This window comes from Bubalus bubalis, chromosome 6, assembly GCF_019923935.1.
Source record: "Bubalus bubalis isolate 160015118507 breed Murrah chromosome 6, NDDB_SH_1, whole genome shotgun sequence".
NCBI lineage: Eukaryota > Metazoa > Chordata > Mammalia > Artiodactyla > Bovidae > Bubalus > Bubalus bubalis.
In genome coordinates, this window is record NC_059162.1 from 25,360,583 (window position 1) to 25,386,039 (window position 25,457).

At 39.4% G+C, this 25,457-nt stretch overlaps 1 protein-coding gene across 2 annotated transcripts in view; it reads left to right on the forward strand.

The window, feature by feature from the left end:
- Window positions 1–25,457, forward strand: part of SPAG17 (sperm associated antigen 17) — a 250,107-nt gene that overhangs the window by 161,130 nt on the left and 63,520 nt on the right. For both annotated transcript variants that reach the window (XM_025288015.3, XM_044944491.2), the window contains 3 exons: window positions 5,558–5,675; window positions 10,109–10,287; window positions 10,860–11,019. In XM_025288015.3, the coding sequence (XP_025143800.3) occupies window positions 5,558–5,675; window positions 10,109–10,287; window positions 10,860–11,019 (457 nt within the window). The remainder of the gene's footprint in view (window positions 1–5,557; window positions 5,676–10,108; window positions 10,288–10,859; window positions 11,020–25,457) is intronic.

Sequence of the window (25,457 nt, forward strand, 5' to 3'; positions counted from 1 at the left end):
CAAACTGTCTCAGGTCACTCATTCCAAACTTAGAATAACTAGTTCAACCATTTCCCCACATTGGATCTTGGAGATTCTTTGCTTTAGGATTATAAAGTTCCTACCATTCCTTATTTTTAATACTTCATTTAGTTCCATTGAGATAAACAACAATTGGAAGAGGAGGATCTTTAACTAAATAGTGGAAACACTTCTATTTGGTAGATTTGGACTTAGATATTGATGAGCTTTAGCTTACCAGGTGGCGCTAGTGGTAAAGAAACTGCCTGCCAATGCGGGAGGTGCAAGAGACATGGCATCGATCCCTGGGTCAGGAAGATCCTCTGGAGTAGGGAATGGCAACACACTCCAGTATTCTTGCCTGGAAAATTCCATGGACAGAGGATCCTCGTGGGCTACAGTCCACGGGGCCGCAAAGAGTTGGACCTGACTGAGCAACTGGGCAATTGATGTGCTTGGAATTCAGCAAGACTAAAGGACAATCCACTTCAAGTTAAAGAGTGGTCTACCCTCTACCTGCAAACAGGCATGTGGGCACATACACACATATACTCATGAGTTCTTTGACTCTAAATATTTCCTAATAGAAGTATATAGATTGAAAGAGTTTCTAAATGAAGAACAAGAAGGAAACTACTGATCAAATCTTGACTCTTTTGGTTTTACTGGTATAGTTGTACAGTTTTTACAATGTACAGATTCTCAACTTATCAGAAAAAAAAAATGTGCTAAAAAGTGATTGGGGTCCTGGAATTTTTAGCCCAGCCTTTTGAAAATTCTAGGGTTTGCTCATTAAGGATGTAAACAGTTTATATGCTAACAACTATGAAAGATTAGGAAAGTAAAGAGGACTCAAGGAAATATAAAAATATCCCATGCTCTTGGATTGGAAGAATTACTATTGGTAAAATGGCCATACTACCCAAAGCAATCCAAGATTTAATGTGATTCCTATCAAATTACCCATGACCTTTCTCACAGAACTAGAACAAATAATCCTAAAATCCTAAAAATTTATCCTAAAGCTATAAAAGACCCAGAATTGCCAAACCAATCCTGAAGAAAAAGAACAAAGCAGGAGGCATAACCCTCCCAGACTTCAGACAATACTACAAAGCTACAGTGATCAAAACAGGATAGTATTGGCATGAAACAGACATATGCATCAGTGGAACAGAATAGAGAGCCCAGAAATAAACTCACACACCTGTGGCCAATTCATCTTTGAAAAAGGAGGCCAAAATATACAGTGGGAAAATGACCGTCTCTTCAACAAGTGATGATGGGAGAGTTGGACAGCCACATGAAATCAATGAAGCTAGAAACCAAGTTCTCACCATACAGAAAAATAAACTCAAAATGGCTTAAAGACTTAAACATAAAACATGATACCATAAAACTCTTAGAAGTAAACATAGGCAAAACATTCTCTGATGTAAATCACATCAATGTTTTCTTAGGTCAGTCTCCTGGGACAATAGAAATAAAAAATGAAAGTAAATAGGACCCGATCAAACTTAAAAGCTTTTCACAGCAAAGGAAACCATAAACAAAATGAAAAGACTACTTAGAGAAAATATTTGCAAGTGATGCAACTGACAAGGGCTTAATTTCCAAAACACACAAAGAGCTCCTACAACTCAACAAGAAAAAGCAAGCAATCTAATTGAAAAATGGGCAGAAGACCTGAAGAGACATTTCTCCAAAGAAGAAATATAGATGGCCAATAGGCACATGAAAAGACAGTCAGCATCATTAATTATTCAGTTCAATTCAGTGGCTCAGTCATGTCTGACTCTTTGCCACTCCATGAACTGCGGCACGCCAGGCCCCCCTGTCCATCACCAACTCCTAGAGTTCACTCAAACTCATGTCCATCGAGTCGGTGATGCCATCCAGCCATCTCATCCTCTGTCGTCCCCTTCTCCTCCTGCCCCAATCCCTCCCAGCATCAGAGTCTTCCAATGAGTCAACTCTTCACATGAGGTGGCCAAAGTATTGGAGTTTCAGCTTTAGCATCAGTCCTTCCAAAGAACACCCAGAACTGATCTCCTTTAGAATGGACTGGTTGGATCTCCTTGCACTCACCTTAGTTCAGTCGCTCAGTTGTGTCCAACTCTTTGCAACCCCATGAATCGCAGCACGCCAGGCCACCCTGTCCATCACCAACTCCCGCGAGTTCACTCAGACTCACGTCCGAGTCGGTGATGCCATCCAGCCATCTCATCCTGTGTCGTCCCCTTCTCCTCCTGCCCCCAGTCCCTCCAAGCATCAGAGTCTTTTCCAATGAGTCAACTCTTCACATGAGGTGGCCAAAGTACTGAAGTTTCAGCTTCAGCATCATTCCTTCCAAAGAAATCCCAGGGCTGATCTCCTTCAGAATGGACTGATTGGATCTCCTTGCACTCCAAGGGACTCGCAAGAGTCTTCTCCAACACCACAGTTCAAAAGCATCAATTCTTTGGCACTCAGCCTTCTTCACAGTCCAACTCTCACATCCATACATGACCACAGGAAAAACCATAGCCTTGACTAGACGGGCCTTTGTTGGCCAAGTAATGTCTCTGCTTTTCAATATGCTGTCTAGGTTGGTCATAACTTTTCTTCCAAGGAGTAAGCGTCTCTTAATTTCATGGCTGCAGTCACCATCTGCAGTGATTTTGGAGCCCCCAAAAATAAAGTCTGACACTGTTTCCACTGTTTCCCCATCTATTTCCCATGAAGTGATGGGACCGGATGCCATGATCTTAGTTTTCTGAATGTTCAGCTTTAAGCCAACTTTTTCACTCTCCACTTTCACTTTCATCAAGAGGCTTTTGAGTTCCTCTTCACTTTCTGCCATAAGGGTGGTGTCATCTGCATATCTGAGGTTATTGATATTTCTCCCGGCAATCTTGATTCCAGCTTGTGCTTCTTCCAGTCCAGAGTTTCTCGTGATGTACTCTGCATATAAGTTAAATAAGCAGGGTGACAATATACAGCCTTGACGTACTCCTTTTCCTATTTGGAACCAATCTGTTGTTCCATGTCCAGTTCTCACTGTTGCTTCCTTGCTGGATATAGGTTTCTCAAGAGGCAGGTCAGGTGGTCTGGTATTCCCATCTCTTTCAGAATTTTCCACAGTTTATTGAACATCAAGAAGTTCATGGTTCACATATTGCTGAAGCCTGGCTTAGAGAATTTTGAGCATTACTTTACTAGCATGTGAGATAATTATTAGTGAAATGCAAATCAAAATTACAATTAGGTTACCACCTCACAGTAGTCAGAACAGCCATCAAAAAAAAGTCTATAAATAACAAATACTGAAGAGGGTGTGGGTAAAAGGGAACCCTCTACACTATTGGTGGGAATGTAAATTAGTGCAGTCACTATGGAGAACACTGTGGAGGTTTCTCAAAAAACTAAAACTAGAACTACCATATGATCCAACAATCCCTCCTGGGCGTATATCCAGACAAAACTATAATTCAAAAACACATTCACTCCTGTGTTTATAGCAGCACTATTCACAATAGCTAAGACTTGGAAACAATCTAAATGTCCGTTGACAGATGAATGAATAAAGAAGATGTGTGTGTGTGTGTGTGTGTAGTGAAATATTACTATACTACTATATATAGAACATCTGCATATGTATATATTTATATATATGAAAGTGAAAGTGAAGTTGCTCAATCGTGTCTAACTCTTTGCAATTCCATGGACTGTAGCCTACCAGGCTCCTCCGTCCATGGAATTTTCCAGGCAAGAGTACTGGAGTGAGGTGCCATGCCCTCCTCCAGGGGATCTTCCTCACCCAGGGACCAAACCCAGGTCTCCTGCATTGCAGGCAGACTCTTTACCATCTGAGCCACTATATATGTGTGTATATATATATATATATATATATATATATATATATATACCTACAGTGAAATAATACTCAGCCAAAAAAAAAAAAAAGAACAAAATAATGCCATTTGCAGCAATGTGAATGCAACTAAGGATTATCATGGTAAGTGAAGTCGGAAAGAGAAAGACAAATATCATATGATATCACTTATATGTGGAGTCTAAAATATGACACAAACGAACCTATGTATGAAACAGAAATTGAATCAGGAACGTTGAGAATAAGCTGGTGGTTGCCAAGGGAGAGTGGGTGGGAGAGGGTTGGATTGGGAGTTTGGAATTAGCAGTTGCAAACTAGTATAGAATGGGTAAATAACAAGGTCCTACTGTGTAGCACAGGGAACTATATTCAACATACTGTGATATACCATAATAGAAAAGAATGTGAGAAAAGAATATATATGTGTGTAACTCAATCACTTTGCTATATAACATAATATTGTAACATAACAGTGTAACACAGCTGTAAGTCAATAAAAATGAATAAATAAAAGTTGAAAGTTATGGGGTTTGAATGTTATTCAGCCTCTACACCATATTTACACAGCTTTACTGGATGAGTTTTCTCAAGCTCAGACGCTCCTCGTTAAGTGAAAATGTTGAAGTGTTGAGAATAGTCCCAGGTAATTCATCAACTTAGCTGAAAGCAATTTGGTGGCCAACCAATTGGTCTACCCAACATTTTTTTTTAATTAACTATAATGAAGGAATAGGGGATAATGGTTCTGAATGTAATGACAGATTTGTCATGGTGTGTTTGTGTCTTTGAACAATACTGTTCATTTTACAGAAGTTCATAAGCGTTTTCCTCTTAATTTTGCTGTGTTTGTTATTAATTGATTTTTAGTTGACAATTCAGATTTTATTCTCTGCTAGTAACAAAGGCAGAACCACCTAAATGATCAGTAATAGAAGACCACAGAGAGTAAATTTAAGATTCAATCCTGGGGGATCCGTTGGAATGATTTTGGTGGTAAGCCACTAAGAAAGCCAATTAGAAAAACTGAAATGATTATTGTTGGAGATAACAAATAACTTTTATCCTAGAGTACACATAAGCAAACAAGGAATTCAGGCACAGTTAGCATAAAATCATTTACAATTTGTTAAGTAGACACACCCAAGCCCTCATTAAAACTTATAGTCCTTTTTATTGTCTTTATTTTCTTTTATTGTTTTTACTTACTACAAAAGCAATGCATACTCACTAGAGGGAAAAAAAGATAGATGTATATCCTAATAGCTCTAGCTATTATGTCTCTAGCATCCAAACTGTGAGAATCAAACAGAAGGTGCTGGGGATCTTGGTCAGCCCTTGCACCTATATGCCTATATGAGGCATCTTTAAAGGCCTAGTTCAAGTCCCAACTTCTTTATCATCCTTTCCTAATCAGGCTTATTAACTTCGATATCTCCCTTTTCTGAGGAAAGATGCCAACCATTTGGTACTAGTATTTAGCTGTTTCACGTGTCTGTGTGTTATGCTACAAGAAAAATATCAGTTGCACAGTAGAGAGACATCCTTATTAGGCTCCCTTGCAGGGCCCTATAGTCCTGTGAAAGTCATATTCTAAGTATTCAGCAAGTCGTTGTTTAGTCATAATAAATCAATAACTCATTTAGAAAATGATAGGAAATTATTCACATGTTGAATGATTTACAGGAAGCAGAAGAACCAGAGCCTGTTTTACAAGAGAGTCCTCATGCTCCCATCTTCCAAAACCTGAATGTGTCTTGCCCCAGTGGGCTCCAAGTGACCTTCACTGGGCAAGAGTCCCCAGGTGAGTGCTGGCCAGGGGAATGAGGAGGCAGGGGAGGAGGGAAGTTACGTAGAAAACACTTGAATCACCATTGCAACTGTGTACTTTCCTACCAGTTAGATATGTTTGTTGATAATGAATAATGGGCTAATAGTAACCACCATTTGAGAGCACTTACTCTGGGCCAGACACTATCTAAGTACTTAACATACATGACAAAATACAACTACTGTACTCTAAGTCCTAACAATTTCATTTCACAAAGTAAATGGAGACATCAGAAGATTCAGTATCTTTCCCCATGTCACTCAGTTCCTAAGTGGCAGAGATAAAATGCCATTCTTGGTCCAGTGCTGGCAAAGCTAATGCTCTTCATAACTACAATGTGTCTCTGTGTTCTTGCCTCTACAAAGGGCCATATATACAGAACTTTGCTGGTCTAATCAAAGCAAAGGACAGTGAGCACAGAGTAGATAGAGATAAGTGCAGGTTAAATAGATGAAGAAAACCAGTCTTGTTTCCAGGTAGCAGCATATACTTTTAGAGGGTGTGTGCATGCTAAGTTGCTTCAGTCATGTCTGACCTCTTGCGACCCCATGGACTGTGGCCCGCCAAGCTTCTCTGCCCATGGGATTCTCCAGGCAAGAACTCTGGAGTGGGTTTCTGTACCCTCCTCCAGGGGTTCTTCCCAACCCAGGGATCGATCCTGTGTCTCTTACATCTCCTGCATTGGCAAGTGGGTTCTTTACCACTAGCGCCACCTGGGAAGCCCATACTTTTTATAGAGTTTATGGCACCTTATTAAGATGAATAAGTACAATAGGACTCCTTTAACTAATCCAGTGCAGGGAGGACATCCATAGTGGTGATTTGATTTGAATATCATTTAAATGGAGACCCACTATTGCAGTAGAATTAGGAGAGGCAACAAAGCAAGCTGCTGAGCTGGGATTCGGGTTCTAATTAATTGTATAGCCCTTATAAGAGCTTATGGCCTCAGGGCCATAGTTCCCCACTTGATAAATGTTACATTGTATCAGTGAATCACATTTTTTTCACAACCAAATACCTTCTTTATTATAATTCATGTGTGTGTGTGCATGCACTCACTCAGTCAAGTCCAACTCTTTGCATCCCCATGAACTGTAGCCCACCAAGCTCCTCTGTCCATGGGGTTCTCCAGGTAAGAATTCTGGAGTGGGTTGCCATTTTCTACTGTAAGGGATCTTTCCGACCTAGGGATCAAACTTGTGTCTCCTGCATTGGCATGAGGATTCTTCACCACTGAACCACTTGGGAAGCACCCCCCTGTAATTCTGTTATGTATTCCATATTTGAAAAGTGTATCCATCAAAGATAAAGAGTATGCTAATTGAAAAACAATTCAATGGTATATTCACTTGCCAGCCAAATAAGAAGAAACAATATTGTAGCTATTATGTCTCAGTTTTACTTTTCATTAGGCTTTCTGAATTGTTAAAAATAGACTCCGGACCTTTGTTTCTATTTCTGAGAATTCCCAGTGGTCCAAGTTTTCAATGATGGGATCAATTGTGTGTGTTACTAAGACTGAAGGCCCCGGGGGGTCTTCCAAAGTCAAACATGCTATGAATGTACTGAGGGATATTGTTTTCAAGTTCAGAGACATAATTGTTTGCTGCTTGTTTTCTTGATTCTATTATCAAACCACAGCTTAATACTTGTTTTACCTGTCTTTTCTGTTAGTTTCATTTCCTAGTCTGATGTTTTCCTCTTTGTGTTAGAGTGGACAGTGTAATTAATAATAACTGCCTGGAACACATAATCTTTCTAAAATGTTCTGTGTATTTCGTGCTAAGTCACTTCAGTCATGTCTGACTCTTTGTTACCCTATGGACTGTCGCCCTCCAGGTTCCTCTGTCCATAGAATTCTCCAAGCAAGAATACTCGAGTGGGTGGCCATGCCCTCCACTAGGGGATCTTCCTGGCTCAGGGAGCAAACCCACATCTCTTGCATCTCCTGCACTGTCAAGCAGGTTCTTTACCACTAGTGCCACCTGGGAAGCCCATGTATTATGTATATTCCAATTCAAGTCTGAACATAATGACAACATAAACATCAAAGTAGCACAGTCTTCATAGGATCAGCCTAGGGCAAGGGAATGGAGAAAACAATGGCACCCCACTCCAGTACTCTTGCCTGGAAAATCCCATGGATGGAGGAGCCTGGTAGGCTGCAGTCCATGGGGTCGCGAAGAGTCGGACATGACTGAGCGAGTTCACTTTCACTTTTCACTTTCGTGCATTGGAGAAGGAAATGGCAACCCACTCCAGTGTTCTTGCCTGGAGAATCCCAGCGGCAGGGAGCCTGGTGGGCTGCCGTCTATGGGGTCACACAGAGTCGGACATGACTGAAGGGACTTGGTAGTCGTAGTAGGGCAAGGGAAAGAAGGTGACATAGTGTAAGAAGAAAGAGCCTAGAAACTTGAGTTCTTTTTAGGGTGAACTTGAACAAGTTATAACCCGCCACCCTGAATTTCTTCATTTATAAAATAACATTATCTACTAAACAAGATTGTTATAAATATTAAATGATGAAATACTTTCTGATCTGGAGACTATTACTACAGTGTTAGGTTTTTGTTTGCTTGATTTTAGTTGTGGTAGCAGTGGTTGTTTTGCAGTATAAGGGAAAGGCTGAGCACAGAGACTTTCTTTCAAATCTTAGCTCTTACTAGCTGTGTGACCTTAAAGAAGTTGCCCTACGTGAATTCATCTGAAAACTGGAAAATGAAAGTGTCTACCCTAAAGCATTGTTGACGTAGGCTGAACAAAATACATATCAAAACATTTAACATGTAGAAATATATCAACAGATGTTCATTAGTTTTTTTATTATTCCTTCTTTGACTTGAAGGGTACCGTGAAGGATGCTCCTTCAAAAATATTTTCCCACTAGCCCTATATAGTCCTTGAAATGCCATCATTTCATATTAGTAAACCACTTTATTTTTTCTCCAGAACCAATAGCATTTTATTTTCATACAGAAAAATATAATAGATAATATAACATACTCATGTGACAGCCAGACAAAATAAAGATTGTTTTCTGTGATACTTTAATCAAAATATTTTTTAAAATTGCATAGTTGTAACCCCAAATTTCCCACTATGTTCTATTCCTTTTTTTCCTCCTATAGTAAACAAGATTTAGATTTTTGTGCAAGTAGGTTTGTACAAATATGCTATATGTATGCCTTTATATAACAAATAATGTGAGTAATGCAAAATTTACACAAATTATATTGTAGATATTTTTCTGCAAATAACCTTTTTATTCAATCTCTATTTTGGATATCCAAGATGATACACATGTATCAAATAGCTTTATTTTAAAATGTAGATAACGTGTAATCAAATGAAGAGACTGTGATTTTTTAATGTATTCCATCACTGATAGACATTGGATTTCATGTTAGTAAATGACTTTTTAAATGGAGAAGAGGAAATTATTCAATTAGCAAAACCTGAGTAGGTGCTGTGTGCCAGAAATTCTCAATAATAGTACTTTCCTTTGGAGGAATTGATTAGGTGCTTTTCTCCTTGATTGCCAGTTAAGAGTAGAACCATGAGAAAAATCTGGACTTGGTTAGAGATGAGAGGATTGTGTTAATGTTGAAAGATGGTAAGTGATTTAAAAAGAACGGGCGTGAGTGAATGATTTCTCCTGGGGCTCCAGGCGACTGGGGGACTGCCAGGGAGCATTGTGCATCCCTGGAGGAAAGAGAAAGGAAGAGGATGAGAGGAAAATACCAACAGGATGAAAAGCCAATATCTAAGACAGCATATCTGCTCCCTTCCTAGTTTTGTCCTGAAATGTCCTGAACATCAGTAGAGAGAATGGCTAGTACATGAAGAAAGTACCTATTAAGTAAATGGCCTTATTTACTACATATGACAGTAAGAAAGGCAGCAAAAAGGGACTTCTCTGGTGGTCCAGTCGCTAAGAATCTGCCTGCCAGCGCAGAGGACACAGGTTCCTGGTCTGAGAAAAGCAGGATGCCATGGAGCAACTAACCCTGTGCATCACACTACTGAGCCTGCACTCCTAGAGCCTGCAGTCTGCAGCAAGAGAGGCCACCGCACCAAGAAGCCCACGGACCTCAGCTGGAGAAAGCCAAAGCCACAAAGAAGGCCAGCACAGCCATAAGAAAATAGTTTTGTTTTTTTTTTTTTGATAGAGTTTTAGAAGTATATGTATTTTTTTGTTGTTTTGTTTTTTTTTAATTTTATTTTATTTTTACACTAGTTTTTTTAAAGGCAGCAAATAACCCATATTTGGGCCATCTGTCATGACCTGAAAACTGTCCTAAGTATCCAGATAGAAACAAAATAATGAAAAAAATAAGAAGATGAACTTCCAGCCACACAGCATTGCCCAGTTCACAGTAAGCCCTTTTTCTTCTCTTTTTAAGATCAGTGCATTGTAGATGAGGAACCCACTTGGGATATCATGGTCCGACAGAACTACCCCCAGAAGGTGAAGCACTATGAGTTCTATAAAACGGTGATGCCGCCGCTGGAGCAGGAAGCATCGAGAGTTATCACCAGTCAAGGCACTGTTGTCAAATACATGCTGGATGGATCCACACAGGTAAAGGAATATATTAAATTTCTCTTTCCTGCTGCAAAGTAAAATACAAACAAGCTGGAGGTGGGTAGTAGTGCTATGACAGGGGAGAGAAACAACTCATTTGGAAAATGAATGATGCTTTAAAAATGACGACGAATGTTATCATGGGAAGAAAAACACTACCTTAGATGGTATACCTACTAGACAGATATTGACAGAAACTAAGCATCTGAATGTGATGAAGTTTTAAATGTAGTCATTAGAAAAATTGAAATAGGGTGAATCATTTCCCAATTACAGAGAGGAAGGGTGAAGAATGGAAAATCGTAAAGTCAAACTGATGAAATACATGAAAATAAAACAAAGTAAATGGAAAACAAAGTAATATCATTGTTTTCTATTATAGTGTTATTGGCTCTGTGGTCTCTGAGCTCCAGACCTCTAAATCATAGCATGCTTTATACTGCTGGATCTGCAAGTCAGCAAGTTGCACTTCTTTGAGTTATTTTTAACCTATTGCAGTTTGACACACAGCGCTGTTAACCAGGTTCTTCCTTGTTTCTTAGAATGCTCCCCTTTGGCTTTTTCTTCAGATTCTCTTTGCAGATGGGACTGTGAGCAGTAGCCCCGATTCAGGGCCTGTCAGTCTTCCTACTGACCTGCCGGCCAGTGCTCACAGTGCTGACTTGATGGACACGATTTCCCAGCAGAAATCGGAAACAGCACCATCGGAGACTGTCATCACCAAGAAAGGTAGTAACTGAAGCCTCTCAATTTATAATGGATTTAATCAGTCCAAGAGCTTAATAAATGCTCGGTATTATCATTACTATTATTATGCTTATCTTTTTGTTGAATAAATGCAAATTTCAACGGGAATCACAGCACTACACATTTCTTGATCACTTTGATCTTTTTGTGATAAATAGCAAACATTTTCCTATGTCATTATGTACTCTGAAATGGTGGTGGTGGTGGTGGTTTTGTCACTAAGTCATGTCCAACTCTTGCAACCCCAGGACTGTAGCCCGCCAATCTTCTCTGTCCATGAAATTTTCCAGGCAAGAATACTGGAATGAGTTGCCATTTCCTTCTCCAGGGGATCTTCCCAACCCAGGGCTTAAACCTGGGTCTCCTGCACCGTAGGCAGATTTTTACCAGCTGAGCCACCAGGGACGATGTTAGCTCTAACACCTGGGCTACTGTTTTAGGGTGAGATGAGCAATCAGTGATATCAAGGTTCTGCGTAGGCTTCTCTGTCCTCTTTTCCTCAGAATAGCAAGAAGACCACATCAGCTCCAGGTGTGAGGTCCTCGTGTCGTAACTTCCAAAGCAGAAAGGAAAGAGGGCAAAGAACGCCCATAATGTGTATAACTGAGGTACTGTGCTGTATGACAGAGATTGGCACGACATTGTAAATCAATTATACTTCAATTTAAAAAAGTAAATTTTAAAATGAAAGGGAAGAGGGTGAACATAAGAGTTTTCACGTGTCCTTTTTTCCTCTTTCTTTTTTACTTTTTAAATTATGAAAGTATGATAACACATTTACAGGAAACTTGGAAAATACAGAACAAATTTACATACAGTTCCACTATATATAGCAATTCTTTTTAAGTAGATAAATTAAGATTTTTAGTATAATTTGTATCCCACTATTGTGTGAAAATTGTTTAAATCTTGATTATGTTGAATTGGTTCATGGTGCTTTTCAGATCTACCCAATCCTTCTACGTTTCTGTATATTCATTCTATTAATTTCTGAGAGTTTGACGCTGAAACTTCACATGCCTTTCTTTATCAGGGAGAAAAATACCTCCAGAGTCCACCAGCGGCCCCCCTCCCCATCCAGGTCTCCTCTTATATCTCATTGACTAGACCTGGATGGGGACCTAGGCTGGGGAAACAGCATCGGACAATTTTGGCTTTTCTCTCAGGGGATGAGCACTACTGGTAGGGAAAAAGGAAGGTGGAGAAGAGCTGGGTAAGCAATCAACAGTGTCTGTCACGATCTAAATTACTTGCTCTGCTCCGAGACAATTGCAGTGTATACCCCTACCTCCAGCACAGTATGAAGATGTCTACTTCCTCACACCTTTGCCAAAGCTATGGTCAGTCTTCTCATCTCGCTCAGTGTGAAAGGGAATTAATGCATCTTATTATATTATTTTGTCTTTCTTTGATTACTGGTGAGATTAAACATTTAAAAATGCTCATTGCTTTTTTTTTTCTTTTTGTGAATTTTCTATTCACATCTTTCCTTGGTTTACTGTTGAGATGCTCATCATTTTCATCTTAAGGAATCCTTATATATAGGAGATGTGTGTTTATGTAGCAGGCACAATTCTGTATACTTTAAAATATTAAATCAGCAAATCCTCACAACGGCTCTGTGAGGTATATATCTATATATATCCTAATAATTTCAATTTACAGACAAGGTAATTGTGACACAGAGAGGTTAAGGAACTTCCTTGAGATTTCTCAGCTTGTCAGTGGTAAAGTTGGGATTTGAGTCAGGGCAACTAATCCCTAAATTACACTGTCATGCATTACAAATTTTTCTCAAAGTCTCATCAGTTCAGTTCAGTTCAGTTGCTCATTCGTGTCCAACTCTTTGCGACCCCATGAATCGCAGCACACCAGGCCTCCCTGTCCATCACCAACTCCTGGAGTTCACTCAGACTCACGTCCATCGAGTCAATGATGCCATCCAACCATCTCATCCTCTGTCGTCCCCTTCTCCTCCTGCCCCCAATCCCTCCCAGCATCAGAGTCTTTTGCAATGAGTCAACTCTTCACATGAGGTGGCCAAAGTACTGGAGTTTCAGCCTTAGCATCATTCCTTCCAAAGAAATCCCATGGCTGATCTCCTTTAGAATGGACTGGTTGGATCTCCTTGCAGTCCAAGGGACTCTCAAGAGTCTTCTCCAACACCACAGTTCAAAAGCATCAATTTATTTGGTGCTCAGCTTTCTCATATGCCTTCAATAATCTGTGAGACCAAGAGTTAATCTTTTTTTCTCAAGTTTACAGCTCACCACAGTATCCAGGAACCCTCCTAGGAAGGCAAAGTGAATTCTTTATTGTAACTCAAAATTTAGAGAAATACTGGGTCATGCTTCCCAGGTGGTGCTAGTGGTAAAGAACCCACCTGCCAGTGCAGGAGACTAAAAGACTCGGGTTCGATCCCTGGTTTGGGAAGACCCCCTGGAGAAGGAAATGGCAACTCACTCCAGTATTCTTGCCTGCAGAATCCCATGGACAGAGGAGCCTGGCAGGCTATAATTCATGGGATCACAAAGAGTTGGACATGACTTAAGCGACTTAGCAGCAGCAGCTATGTCATGCTAAGTTGCTTCAGTCTTGTCCAACTCTTTGAGACCCCATGGATTATAGCCCACCAGGCTCCTCTGTCCATGGGATTCTCCAGCAAGAATACTGGAATGGGTTACCATGTCCTCCTCCAGGGCATCTTCCCAACCCAGCGATCTCTTTTACTCCCCGCACTGGCAGGCAGGCTCTTAACCACTAGCACCAACTGGGAAGCCCCCTACAAAAGCAACTCATTCCTTTGGTCTCTATAGTAGTTCTATTTTGTTTTCTTCCATAATGTTTTCCACAGTGACTGTATCAATTTTATTTCCCCCAGTAGTGTATAAGAGTTCTTTGTTCTCCATACCATCTCCAGCATTTGTTACCTGTGTTCTTTTTGATGACAGCCATCCTGAGAGGTGTGAAGTAGTATCTCATTGTGGTTGATTTGCATTTCTCTGATTAGGGATGTTAAGCACCTTTTCATGTCCCTGTTGGCCATCTGCCTTTCCTCTTTGGCAAAATGTCTATTCAGGTCTTCTGCCCATTTTTTAATCAGGTTTTTTTTTTAATATTGAGTTGTATGAACTATTTATATATGTTGGATTTTAACTCCTTATCAGTCATATCATTTGCAAATATTTTCTCCCATTCAGTAAGTTGTCTTTTCATTTTATCAATGGTTTCCTTTACTATACAATATCCAAAAAACCCCAAAACCAGTAATTCAAGAAGATACACCCCAATGTTCATAACAATGTTATTTACAAGTGCCAAGATATGGAAGCAGCTTACGCATCTATCAACAGATGAATGGATAAAGAAGATGTGGTAAGATGTGGTACATATATACAATGGAATACTACTCATCCATAAAAAAATAATGAAAATGTACCATTTGCAGCAACATGGATGAACTTTGAGGGCTTTATACTAAGTGAAATAAATCAGATACAGAAAGGTAAATGCTGTATGATATCACTTTTTTGTGAAATCTAAAAAATACAACAAACTAATGAATGTAACAAAAAAGAGGCAAACACAGGTATAGAGAGGAAACTAGTAGTTACATGGGGAGAGGAAAGAGGAAAAGGACAGTGTAGGGGTGGAGGATTAAGAGGTACAAACTATTAGGTATAAACTTAACTACAAGGATATATTGTAAATCACAGTTTATATAACCAGTATTTTATAATAGCTATCAATGAAGCATAGCCTTTAAAAATCATGAATCACTATATTGTATACCTGTAACTTATATAATATTGCACAGCAACTGCACTTCAATTAAAAAAACAATGAAATAGATTTTTCTTGGATAGTAGCAGAAGATTCCTTGTTGGAGAAGTGGATGAAAGTATTCCTATAGCTTTCTAGACTTCCCAGCTCAATAGCTCTCTCTCTCATGTCTACAAGAGGACTTGATGTAAGGGTGGTCTGCATAGCTGCTTCTCTAATTGCCTGATTCCAAAGTCTTCTGCCTCCAGAGCAGTGTGTCCAGATTTCTTCACAGCTCTTAAATCTAAGGTGACACAATTTCTCGTTTTTAAACTTACCATTTAGTAACTAATTCGTGTCCATCTCTGTGAGCCCATGGAATGCAGCACGCCAGGCTTCCCTATCTTTCACTATCTCCCAGAGTTTGCTCAAAATCGTGTCCATTGAGTCAGTGATGCCATCTAGCCATCTCATCCTCTGTTACCCACTTCTTCTCCTGCCCTCAGTGGCATCAGGGTCTTTTCCAGTGAATTGACTGTTCACATCAGGTGGCCAAAGTAGTAGAGCTTTAGCTTCAGCATCAGTCCTTCCAATAAATATTCAGGGTTGATCTCCTTTAGGGTTGACTGGTATGGTCTCCTTGTTTTCAAAGGGACTCTCAAGAGTCTTCTCCAGCACCACAGTTCAAAAGCTTTGATTCTTCAGCACTCAGCCTGCTCTATGGTCCAACTCTCACATCTGTACATGACTACTGGAAAAGCCATAGCTTTGACTAAGGTTGGCAAAGTGATGTCTTTGCTTTTTAATATGCTGTCTAGGTTTGTCATAGCTTTTCTTCGAAAGAGTAGAAAAGTGAAAATGAAGTAGCTCAGTCGTATCCAACTCTTTGAGACCCTGTGGACCGTAGCCCACCAGGCTCCTCAATCCATGGGATTCTCCAGGCAAGAATACTGGAGTGGGTTGCCATTTCCTTCTCCAGGGGATCTTCCCAACCCAGGGATCGAACCCAGGTCTCCTGCATTGCAGGCAGACGCTTTAACCTCTGAGCCACCAGGGAAGCCCAAAGAGTAAACATCTTTTAATTTCATGGCTGTCACCATCCACAGACTTTATTTTTTAGAGCAATTTTAGTTTTACCAAAAAAAAAAAAAAAATAGCAGAAAGTAGACAGAATTCCCAAAGTCTCCCTCTCTTTCAGGCTCAGTTTTTCCCTATTTTTCCCATCTCGAAAGTGTGCTACATTTGTTACAACTGAAGAACCAATGTTGACACATTATTATTAACTGAAGTCCATATAGTTTACATTAAGGTTCTCTTTTTGTGTTGTACAGTTCTATGAATTATTACAAATATATGTCATGAATCCACCATTTCAATATTATACAGGATTGTTTCACTATCTGAAATATCCCCTAGGCTCTACTTATTCAAACTTCCCCTTTTCCTGACCCTGACCCATCCCTTCCTAGAACACCTGGCAGCCTCTGATCTTTTTATTTTCTCCATTGTTTTGCCATTTTGAGAATATCACATCATTGGAATCAGATAACATGCAGCCTTTGTAGACTGTCTGCTTTCACTTAGCGATATGCATTTAAGATTCCTCCAGGTCTTTTCATGACTTGGTAGTTCATTTCTTATCACATAATAATACTCCACTGTATATATGTGCAAGAAGGCAATGGCAACCCACTCCAGTACTCTTGCCTGGCAAATCCCATGGACGGAGGAGCCTGGTAGGCTGCAGTCCATGGGGTCGCTGAGGGTCGGACACTTCTGAGCGACTTCACTTTCACTTTCATGCACTGGAGAAGGAAATGGCAACCTACTCCAGTGTTCTTGCCTGGAGAATCCCAGGGACAGGGAAGCCTGGTGGGCTGCCATCTATGGGGTCGCACAGAGTTGGACATGACTGAAGTGACTTAGCAGTAGTAGTATATATGTGCAGTGGTTTATCCATCCACCTATTGAGGGATATATTGGTTGCTTCAGGTTTTGGGCAATTATAAATAAAGCTGCTTATGAATATCTGCATGCATGCAACTGTGTAAGAAACTTTAAAAGAAACAGCCAGGGCCTCTTCCAAAGAGGCTGCACATTTTTGCACTTTCATCAGCAATGAATAAGAGTTCTGTTGCCCCCTGTTCTTCTCAGCATTTGATATTGTTAGTTTTTGGGTTTTAGCCCAAAGTGGTTGTCTGAGCTTTACAAATAGCTGAAGAAAGAAGAAAAGTGAAAGGCAGAGGAGAAAAGGAAAGATATTCCCTTTAGTAAGGAGAGAAAAGAAGGTCTTTTAAAATGAATGGTGCAAAGAAATAGAGGAAAACAATAGAATGAGAAAAGACGAAATCTTTTTAAGAAAATTGGGGATATCAAGGAAACATTTCATGCAAGGATGGGCACAATGAAGAAATAAAGAAACGATAAGGACCTAACAGAAGCAAAAGAGATTAAGAAGAGGTGGCAAGAATACACAGAACTGTTAAAAAAAAAATCTTACTGACCCAGATAACTATGATGGTGTGGTCACTCACTAGAGCTGGACAAATGTGTGAGGTCAAGTGGGCCTTAGGAAGCATTACTGTGAACAAAGCTAGTGGAGGTGACAGAATTCCAGCTGAGCTATTTAAAATCCTAAAAGGTGATGCTGTCAAAGTACTGCACTCACTATATCTGAAAATTTGGAAAACTCATTAGTGGCCACAGGACTGGAAAAGTCAGTTTTCATTCCAATCCCAAAGACAGGTAATGCCAAAGAATGTTCAAACTACTGCACAACTGCACTAATTTCACATACTAGCCAGGTTTTACTCAAACTCCTTCAAGCTAGGTTTCAGCAGTACATGAACCAAGAACTTCCAGATGTACAAGCTGGGTTTAGAAAAGGCAGAGGAACCAGAGATCAAATTGCCAACATTCATTGGATTATGGAGAGAGCAAGGGAGTTCCAGAAAAACATCTACTTCTGCTTCATTGACTGCGCTAAAGCCTTTGACTGTGTGGATCACAACAAACTGGAAAATTATTAAAGAGATGGGAATACCAGACCACCTTACCTGTTTACTGAGAAAGCTTCATGTGGGTCAAGAAGCAATAGTTAGAACCAGACGTGGAATGATCTGGTTCAAAATTCAAACTGGTTCAAATTGGGAAAGGAGTATGACAAGGCTGTATATTGTCATCCTGCTTATTTAACTTATATGCAGAGTACGTGCATGCTCATTAAGTTGCTTCAGTCATGTCTGACTCTTTGTGACCCTACGGACTGTAGCCCACCAGGCTCCTCTGTCCATGGGATTCTCTAGGCAAGAATGCTGAAGTGGGCTGCCATTTCCTCCTCCAGGGGATCTTCCCAACTCAGGGATCAAACCCATGTCTCCTGTGTCTCCTCCCTTGCAGGCAGGTTCTTAACCTGCTGAGCCATTGGGGAAGCCTCACTAATTATTAGAGAAATGAAGATTAAAACTACAATGAGATACCATCTCACACCAGTCAGAATGGCCATCATCCAAAAATCTACAAATAATAAATGCTGGAAAGGATGTGGAGAAAAGGGAACCCTCTTTTATTGTTGGTGGGAATGTAAACTGCAACAGCCACCATGGAAAACAGTATGGAGATTCCTTAAAAAAGGAGGAATAAAACTACCATATGAGCCAACAAGCCCACTACTGAGCATTCACTCTGAGAAAACCATAATTGAAAAAGACACATGTACCCCTAGTGTTCATAGCAGCACGGTTTACAGTAGCTAGGACATGGAAGTAACCTAGATGTCCATCAACAGATGAATGGATAAAGAAGATGTGGTGTGTGTGTGTGTGTGTGTGTGTGTGTGTGTGTATGTGTGTGTATATATATACACACACACACACACACACATACAATGGAATATTACTCAGCCATAAAAAAGAACAAATTTGAGTCTGTTCCAGGGAGATGGGTGGACTTAGAACCTATTTTGTGAAGGTTGAGTGAAGTAAGTCAGAAAGAGAAAAACAAATATTGTATATTAACATATACATATGGAATCTAGAAAAATGGTATTGATGAGCCTATTTGCAGGGAAGGAATGGAGATGCAGATATATAGAGAGAATGAACTTGTGGGCACAGTGGATGAAGGAAAGAGTGGGATGCTTGGAGAAATTAGCATTAACATATATGCACTACCATGTGTAAAATAGATAGCTGGCATGAAGTTGCTATATAATACAGGGAGCTCAGCCTGATGCTCTGTGATGACCTAAAGGGGTGGAGTAGGGGGAGGGGAGGGAGGCTCAAGAGGGAGATGATACATGTATAATTATGGTGAATTTGCATTATTGAATGGCGGAAACCAACACAGCATTGTAAAGCAGTTTTCCTCCAATTAAAAATATCCTTTGGTTTTTTTAACTATGTAGAAATGTACAAAGAATTATCACTTCACAGACTATACAGAAACAGACAGTAGGCCATATTTGCCCTATATTCAAACTTTGACCATTTTTATTCTATATCCTTACAGACTTTTTAATGTACAATGTCAATTTATTTAGTAGAAGTATATTTAAAGTTTTTGAAAGGGTAGAATAGCTTCTTCACTCCTTATCATTTAATCCTTATTTCTTTAAATCTGAAATAATTAAGTCCTTTCATTGTTTTCAGATTTGCTTTTGTATATTTTGAAAATATGATTTTAGATACTTACAAATGTAGAATTGTTTTATCTTTATGAGCAATTTAGCATTTTATCAGTATACAATGACTTTTTATTCTAGGATTCTGTTTTTTGCCCTAATACTGATTTTGCTTATATTATTATAACTACACCAGCTATTGTTTAGTACTTTCCCAGTATAATGTTTTCCACACTTTATTTTACTTTCTGTGGTTTATGTTTAAAAATGTCTCTTATGAACAGTGTGCATGTGTGTTCACTTGCTTCATTCATGTCTGACTCTTTGCAATCCCATGAAGTATAATCCACCCAGGCTCTTCTGTCCATTGGATTATCCCATCAAAAATACTAGAGTGGGTTACCATTTCCTCTTTCAGGGACTCTTCCTGAACAAGAGAATGAACCCCCATCTTATGCAACTCCTGCACTGGCAGGTGGATTCTTTCTCACTGAATCACCTGGGAAGCCCCCTTGTGAGCATAATATCAGTCAGTCACTCAGTCATGTCTGACTCTTTGTGACCCATGGACTGCAGCACGCCAGGCTTCCTTGTCTATCACCAACTCCTGAGTTTGCTCAAACTCATGTAGGTGTATATTTTAAAATTAGATGATTCTGTGTTTTAATTGGAGATTATAGGCTACGTATTACATACCATATTTTCTGAAAATATCTTTATGTTGTCCTCATTCTTAAAGGGGCTTCCTAGGTGACCCAGTATAGAACAGTCTTATGGACTTTGTGGGAGAGGGAGAGGCTGGGAAGATTTGGGAGAATGGCATTGAAACATGTAAAATATCATGTATGAAACGAGTTGCCAGTCCAGGTTCAATGCATGATGCTGGATGCTTGGGGCTGGTACACTGGGACCACCCAGAGGGATGGTATGGGGAGGGAGGAGGGAGGAGGGTTCAGGATGGGAAACACATGTATACCTGTGGCGGATTCATTTTGATATTTGGCAAAACTAATACAATTATGTAAAGTTTAAAAATAAAATAAAATTAAAAAAAAAAGAACTAAAAATGGGGGAAACGAGATATAAATTTGTTATTTTACCATAAAAATAAAATATTACTTATATTACTATTGCTACTAATAATTTTATTAGTAATATAAAACTTGCAATACCACTTTTTTAAAAGTGTGTATATATTATTTTTTAAATAAGAAAAAATGTAAAAATATATCATAAGCAAATAAGCATACATGTATACAAAGGATGTTCTTTGATGCATGAGTTTAATAATAAAAGGGACAATTTAAACACCTAACAAGACAAGACTGGTGAAAATATAATTATACATAATGGAATATGCTAAAGCTATCAAAATAACATTGTGGAATATTATTTAATGGCATAAGAAATATTCATTATGTATTATGAATGAATATAAAACAGATTATAAAACAGTAAAAAAAAAAAAAAAGAATCCTCCTGCCAATGCAGGAGACACAAATTAGATCCCTGATTCAGGAAGATCCCTGAGAGAAGGAAATGGTAACACACTCTAGTATTCTTTCCTGGGAAATCCCGTGGACAGAAGAACCTGGTGTACTGCAGATCATGGGGTGGCAAAAGATTCGGACATGACTTAGCAACTAAACAACAACATTCTTGAAAGATAATTTCACTAGGTATATAATTATAGACTGACAGGTATTTCCTCTTAGTATGTGGACAATAAAGAACTAAAGAGTCTCTTGATGAAAGTGAAAGAGGAGAGTGAAAAAGTTGGCTTAAAATTCTGCATTCAAAAAACTGAGATCATAGCATCCAGTCTCATCACTTCCTGGCAAATAGATGGAGAAACAATGGAAACAGTGAGAGACTTTATTCTGGGGGCTCCAAAATCACTGCAGATGGTGACTGCAGCCATGAAATTAAAAGACACTTGCTCCTTGGAAGAAAAGCTATGACCAATCTAGACAGTGTATTAAAAAGCAGAGAAATTACTTTGCTGACAGAGGTCTATCTAGTCAAACCTATAGTTTTTCCAGTAGTCATGTATGGATGTGAGAGCTGGACCATAAAGAAAGCTGAGCACCAAAGAACTGATGCTTTTGAACTGTGTTGTTGGAAAAGACTCTTGAGAGTCCCTTGGACTGCAAGGAGATCCAACCAGTCCATCCTAAAATAAATCAGTCCTGAATATTCATTGAAAAGACTGATGCTGACCCTGAAACTCCAATACACTGACCACCTGATGCGAAGAACTGACTCATTTGAGAAGACCCTGATGCTGAGAAAGATTCAAAGCAGGAGGAGAAGGGAACAACAGAGAATAAGATGGTTGGATGGCATCACTGACTTGATGAGTTTGAGCAAGCTCTGGGAGTTGTTGATGGACAGGGAAGAGTCAGACATGACTGAGTGAATGAACTGACTGATGTGGACAATAATTCTTCATACTAGTCTTGCATTGATTTTTACTGTTGAAAAGGTTGTCTATCTAATTGTTGTTGCTTAGAAGATAATCTAAGTGAAAAAAGTAAGTAAGTGAAGTCGCTCAGTCGTGTTCGACTCTTTGCGACCCCATGGACTGTAGCCTACCAGGCCCCTCTGTCCATGGGATTTTCCAGGCAATAGTACTGGAGTGGATTGCCATTTCCTTCTCCAGCGGATCTTCCCAACCCAGGGATCGAACCCGGGTCTCCCACATTGTAGACAGACGTTTTACCGTCTGAGCCACCAGGGAAGTCTGCCTTTAAAACATTTTATTTTTTAATGCAGTGTCAATATGATTTAACTAGGTATCAGTTCAGTTCAGTTCAGTCCCTCAGTCATGTCTGACTATTTGCAATCCCATGAACGGCAGCACACCAGGCCTCCCTGTCCATCACCAACTCCCGGAGTTTACCCAAACTCATGTCCATTGAGTTGGTGATGCCATCTAATCATCTCATCCTCTGTCATTCCCTTCTCCTCCTGCCTTCTATCTTTCCCAGCATCAGGGTCTTTTCAAATGAGTCAGCTCTTCGCATCGGGTGGCCAAAGTATTGGAGTTTCAGCTTCAACATCAGTCCTTCCAATGAACACCCAGGACTGATCTCCTTTAGGATGGACTGGTTGGATCTCCTTGCAGTCCAAGGGATTCTCAAGAGTCTTCTCCAACACCATAGTTCAAAAGCATCAATTCTTCTGCACTCAGCTTTCTTTGTAGTCCAACTCTCACATCCATACATGACTACTAGAAAAACCATAGCCTTGACTAGATGGACCTTTGTTGACAAAGTAATGTCTCTGCTTTTTAATATGCTGTCCAGGTTGGTCATAACTTCCCTTCCAAGGCACAAGCATCTTTTAATTTCATGGCTGCAATCACCATCTGCAGTGGTATGGGTTTCTTTTTATTTACCCAAATGAGACTATATTGGGCTTCTTGAATATGTAGATTAGTATGTTTTATTGGTTCTGGAACTTTCTAAATATTTTTTTTAAGTATTGCTTCTGATCCATTTCTCTCTCTTCTTCTTCTATAATTCCAATTAAACTTATGTTAGAGAACTTTTACCTCTCTTTACATTGGCTCTTTGAGCTTCATTCTAAATAATTTCTACATGTCTATCTTTCAGTTCTCTTTCAGTCCTCTAGAAATGCTAATATGTCCAAATTAAGTCTTAGAGCAATGGAAAGGCTTAAATATATCTAAATGTATCTTTCTTCTTTGGTTCCCCCTGTTAGTTGACTCAGCATCTTACACCAAGATCCATGCCCTGTTGCACATTTCATGGTTTAAATCTAAACAACCTCCCTGGAGGCAACAATACTTCACTATCTTTTTTGCAACTTTTTTTTTCTCAGTCTGAATTTACTTCATCACTGAGGCTTGACAATACAGGCAGATCTTGTCTAGAGATTACTTGTTACTTATACAAATAGAGTAAATCTACCTTGATAGAGGAACTGAGATAATATTTACAGGGTTACATGTGAGTTTCCTTGGTTCTGTCTTCTTGTTCCAATTTAATGGTGGTGGGGAGGGTTTGAGAGGGATGTGCGTAACAGATGGTTTTTTTTTTCTTTTCTTTTTTTTTTTTGACTTTTTTTTTATTTTATTTTATTTTTAAACTTTACATAATTGTATTAGTTTTGCCAAATATCAAAATGAATCCGCCACAGGTATACATGTGTTCCCCATCCTGAACCCTCCTCCCTCCTCCCTCCCCATACCATCCCTCTGGGTCGTCCCAGTGCGCTAGCCCCAAGCATCCAGTATCGTGCATTGAACCTGGACTGGCAACTCGTTTCATACATGATATTTTACATGTTTCAATGCCATTCTCCCAAATCTTCCCACCCTCTCCCTCTCCCACAGAGTCCATAAGACTGTTCTATACATCAGTGTCTCTTTTGCTGTCTCGTACACAGGGTTATTGTTACCATCTTTCTAAATTCCATATATATGCATTAGTATACTGTATTGGTGTTTTTCTTTCTGGCTTACTTCACTCTGTATGATAGGCTCCAGTTTCATCCACCTTGTTAGAACTGATTCAAATGTATTCTTTTTAATGGCTGAGTAATACTCCATTGTGTATATGTACCACTGCTTTCTTATCCATTCATCTGCTGATGGACATCTAGGTTGCTTCCATATCCTGGCTATTATAAACAGTGCTGCGATGAACATTGGGGTACACATGTCTCTTTCCCTTCTGGTTTCCTCAGTGTGTATGCCCAGCAGTGGGATTGCTGGATCATAAGGCAGGTCTATTTCCAGTTTTTTAAGGAATCTCCACACTGTTCTCCATAGTGGCTGTACTAGTTTGCATTCCCACCAACAGTGTAAGAGGGTTCCCTTTACTCCACACCCTCTCCAGCATTTATTACTTGTAGACTTTTGGATCGCAGCCATTCTGACTGGTGTGAAGTGGTACCTCATAGTGGTTTTGATTTGCATTTCTCTGATAATGAGTGATGTTAAGCATCTTTTCATGTGTTTGTTAGCCATCTGTATGTCTTCTTTGGAGAAATGTCTATTTAGTTCTTTGGCCCATTTTTTGATTGGGTCATTTATTTTTCTGGAGTTGAGCTGTAGGAGTTGCTTGTATATTTTTGAGATTAGTTGTTTGTCAGTTGCTTCATTTGCTATTATTTTCTCCCATTCTGAAGGCTGCCTTTTCACCTTGCTAATAGTTTCCTTTGATGTGCAGAAGCTTTTAAGTTTAATTAGGTCCCATTTGTTTGTTTTTATTTCCAATATTCTGGGAGGTGGGTCATAGAGGATCCTGCTGTGATGTATGTCAGAGTGTGTTTTGCCTATGTTCTCCTCTAGGAGTTTTATAGTTTCCGGTCTTACATTTAGATCTTTAATCCATTTTGAGTTTATTTTTGTGTATGGTGTTAGAAAGTGTTCTAGTTTCATTCTTTTACAAGTGGTTGACCAGATTTCCCAGCACCACTTGTTAAAGAGGTTGTCTTTAATCCATTGTATATTCTTGCCTCCTTTGTCAAAGATAAGGTGTCCATATGTGCGTGGATTTATCTCTGGGCTTTCTATTTTGTTCCATTGATCTATATTTCTGTCTTTGTGCCAGTACCATACTGTCTTGATAACTGTGGCTTTGTAGTAGAGCCTGAAGTCAGGTAGGTTGATTCCTCCAGTTCCATTCTTCTTTCTCAAGATCACTTTGGCTATTCGAGGTTTTTTGTATTTCCATACAAATTGTGAAATTATTTGTTCTAGCTCTGTGAAGAATGCTGTTGGTAGCTTGATAGGGATTGCATTGAATCTATAAATTGCTTTGGGTAGTATACTCATTTTCACTATATTGATTCTTCCAATCCATGAACACGGTATATTTCTCCATCTATTAGTGTCCTCTTTGATTTCTTTCACAACAGATGGTTTTAAATGTAGTAATTAAACTGGACAAATCCTCTCTGTATGAGAGGCCAAAGATATGCTTGACTGGTAATGTTCTCCAGATCCAGGGCTCAAGAGAGATGTTTCCTGGAACTGAAATATGACAAAATTAGGGGAATGAAGAGT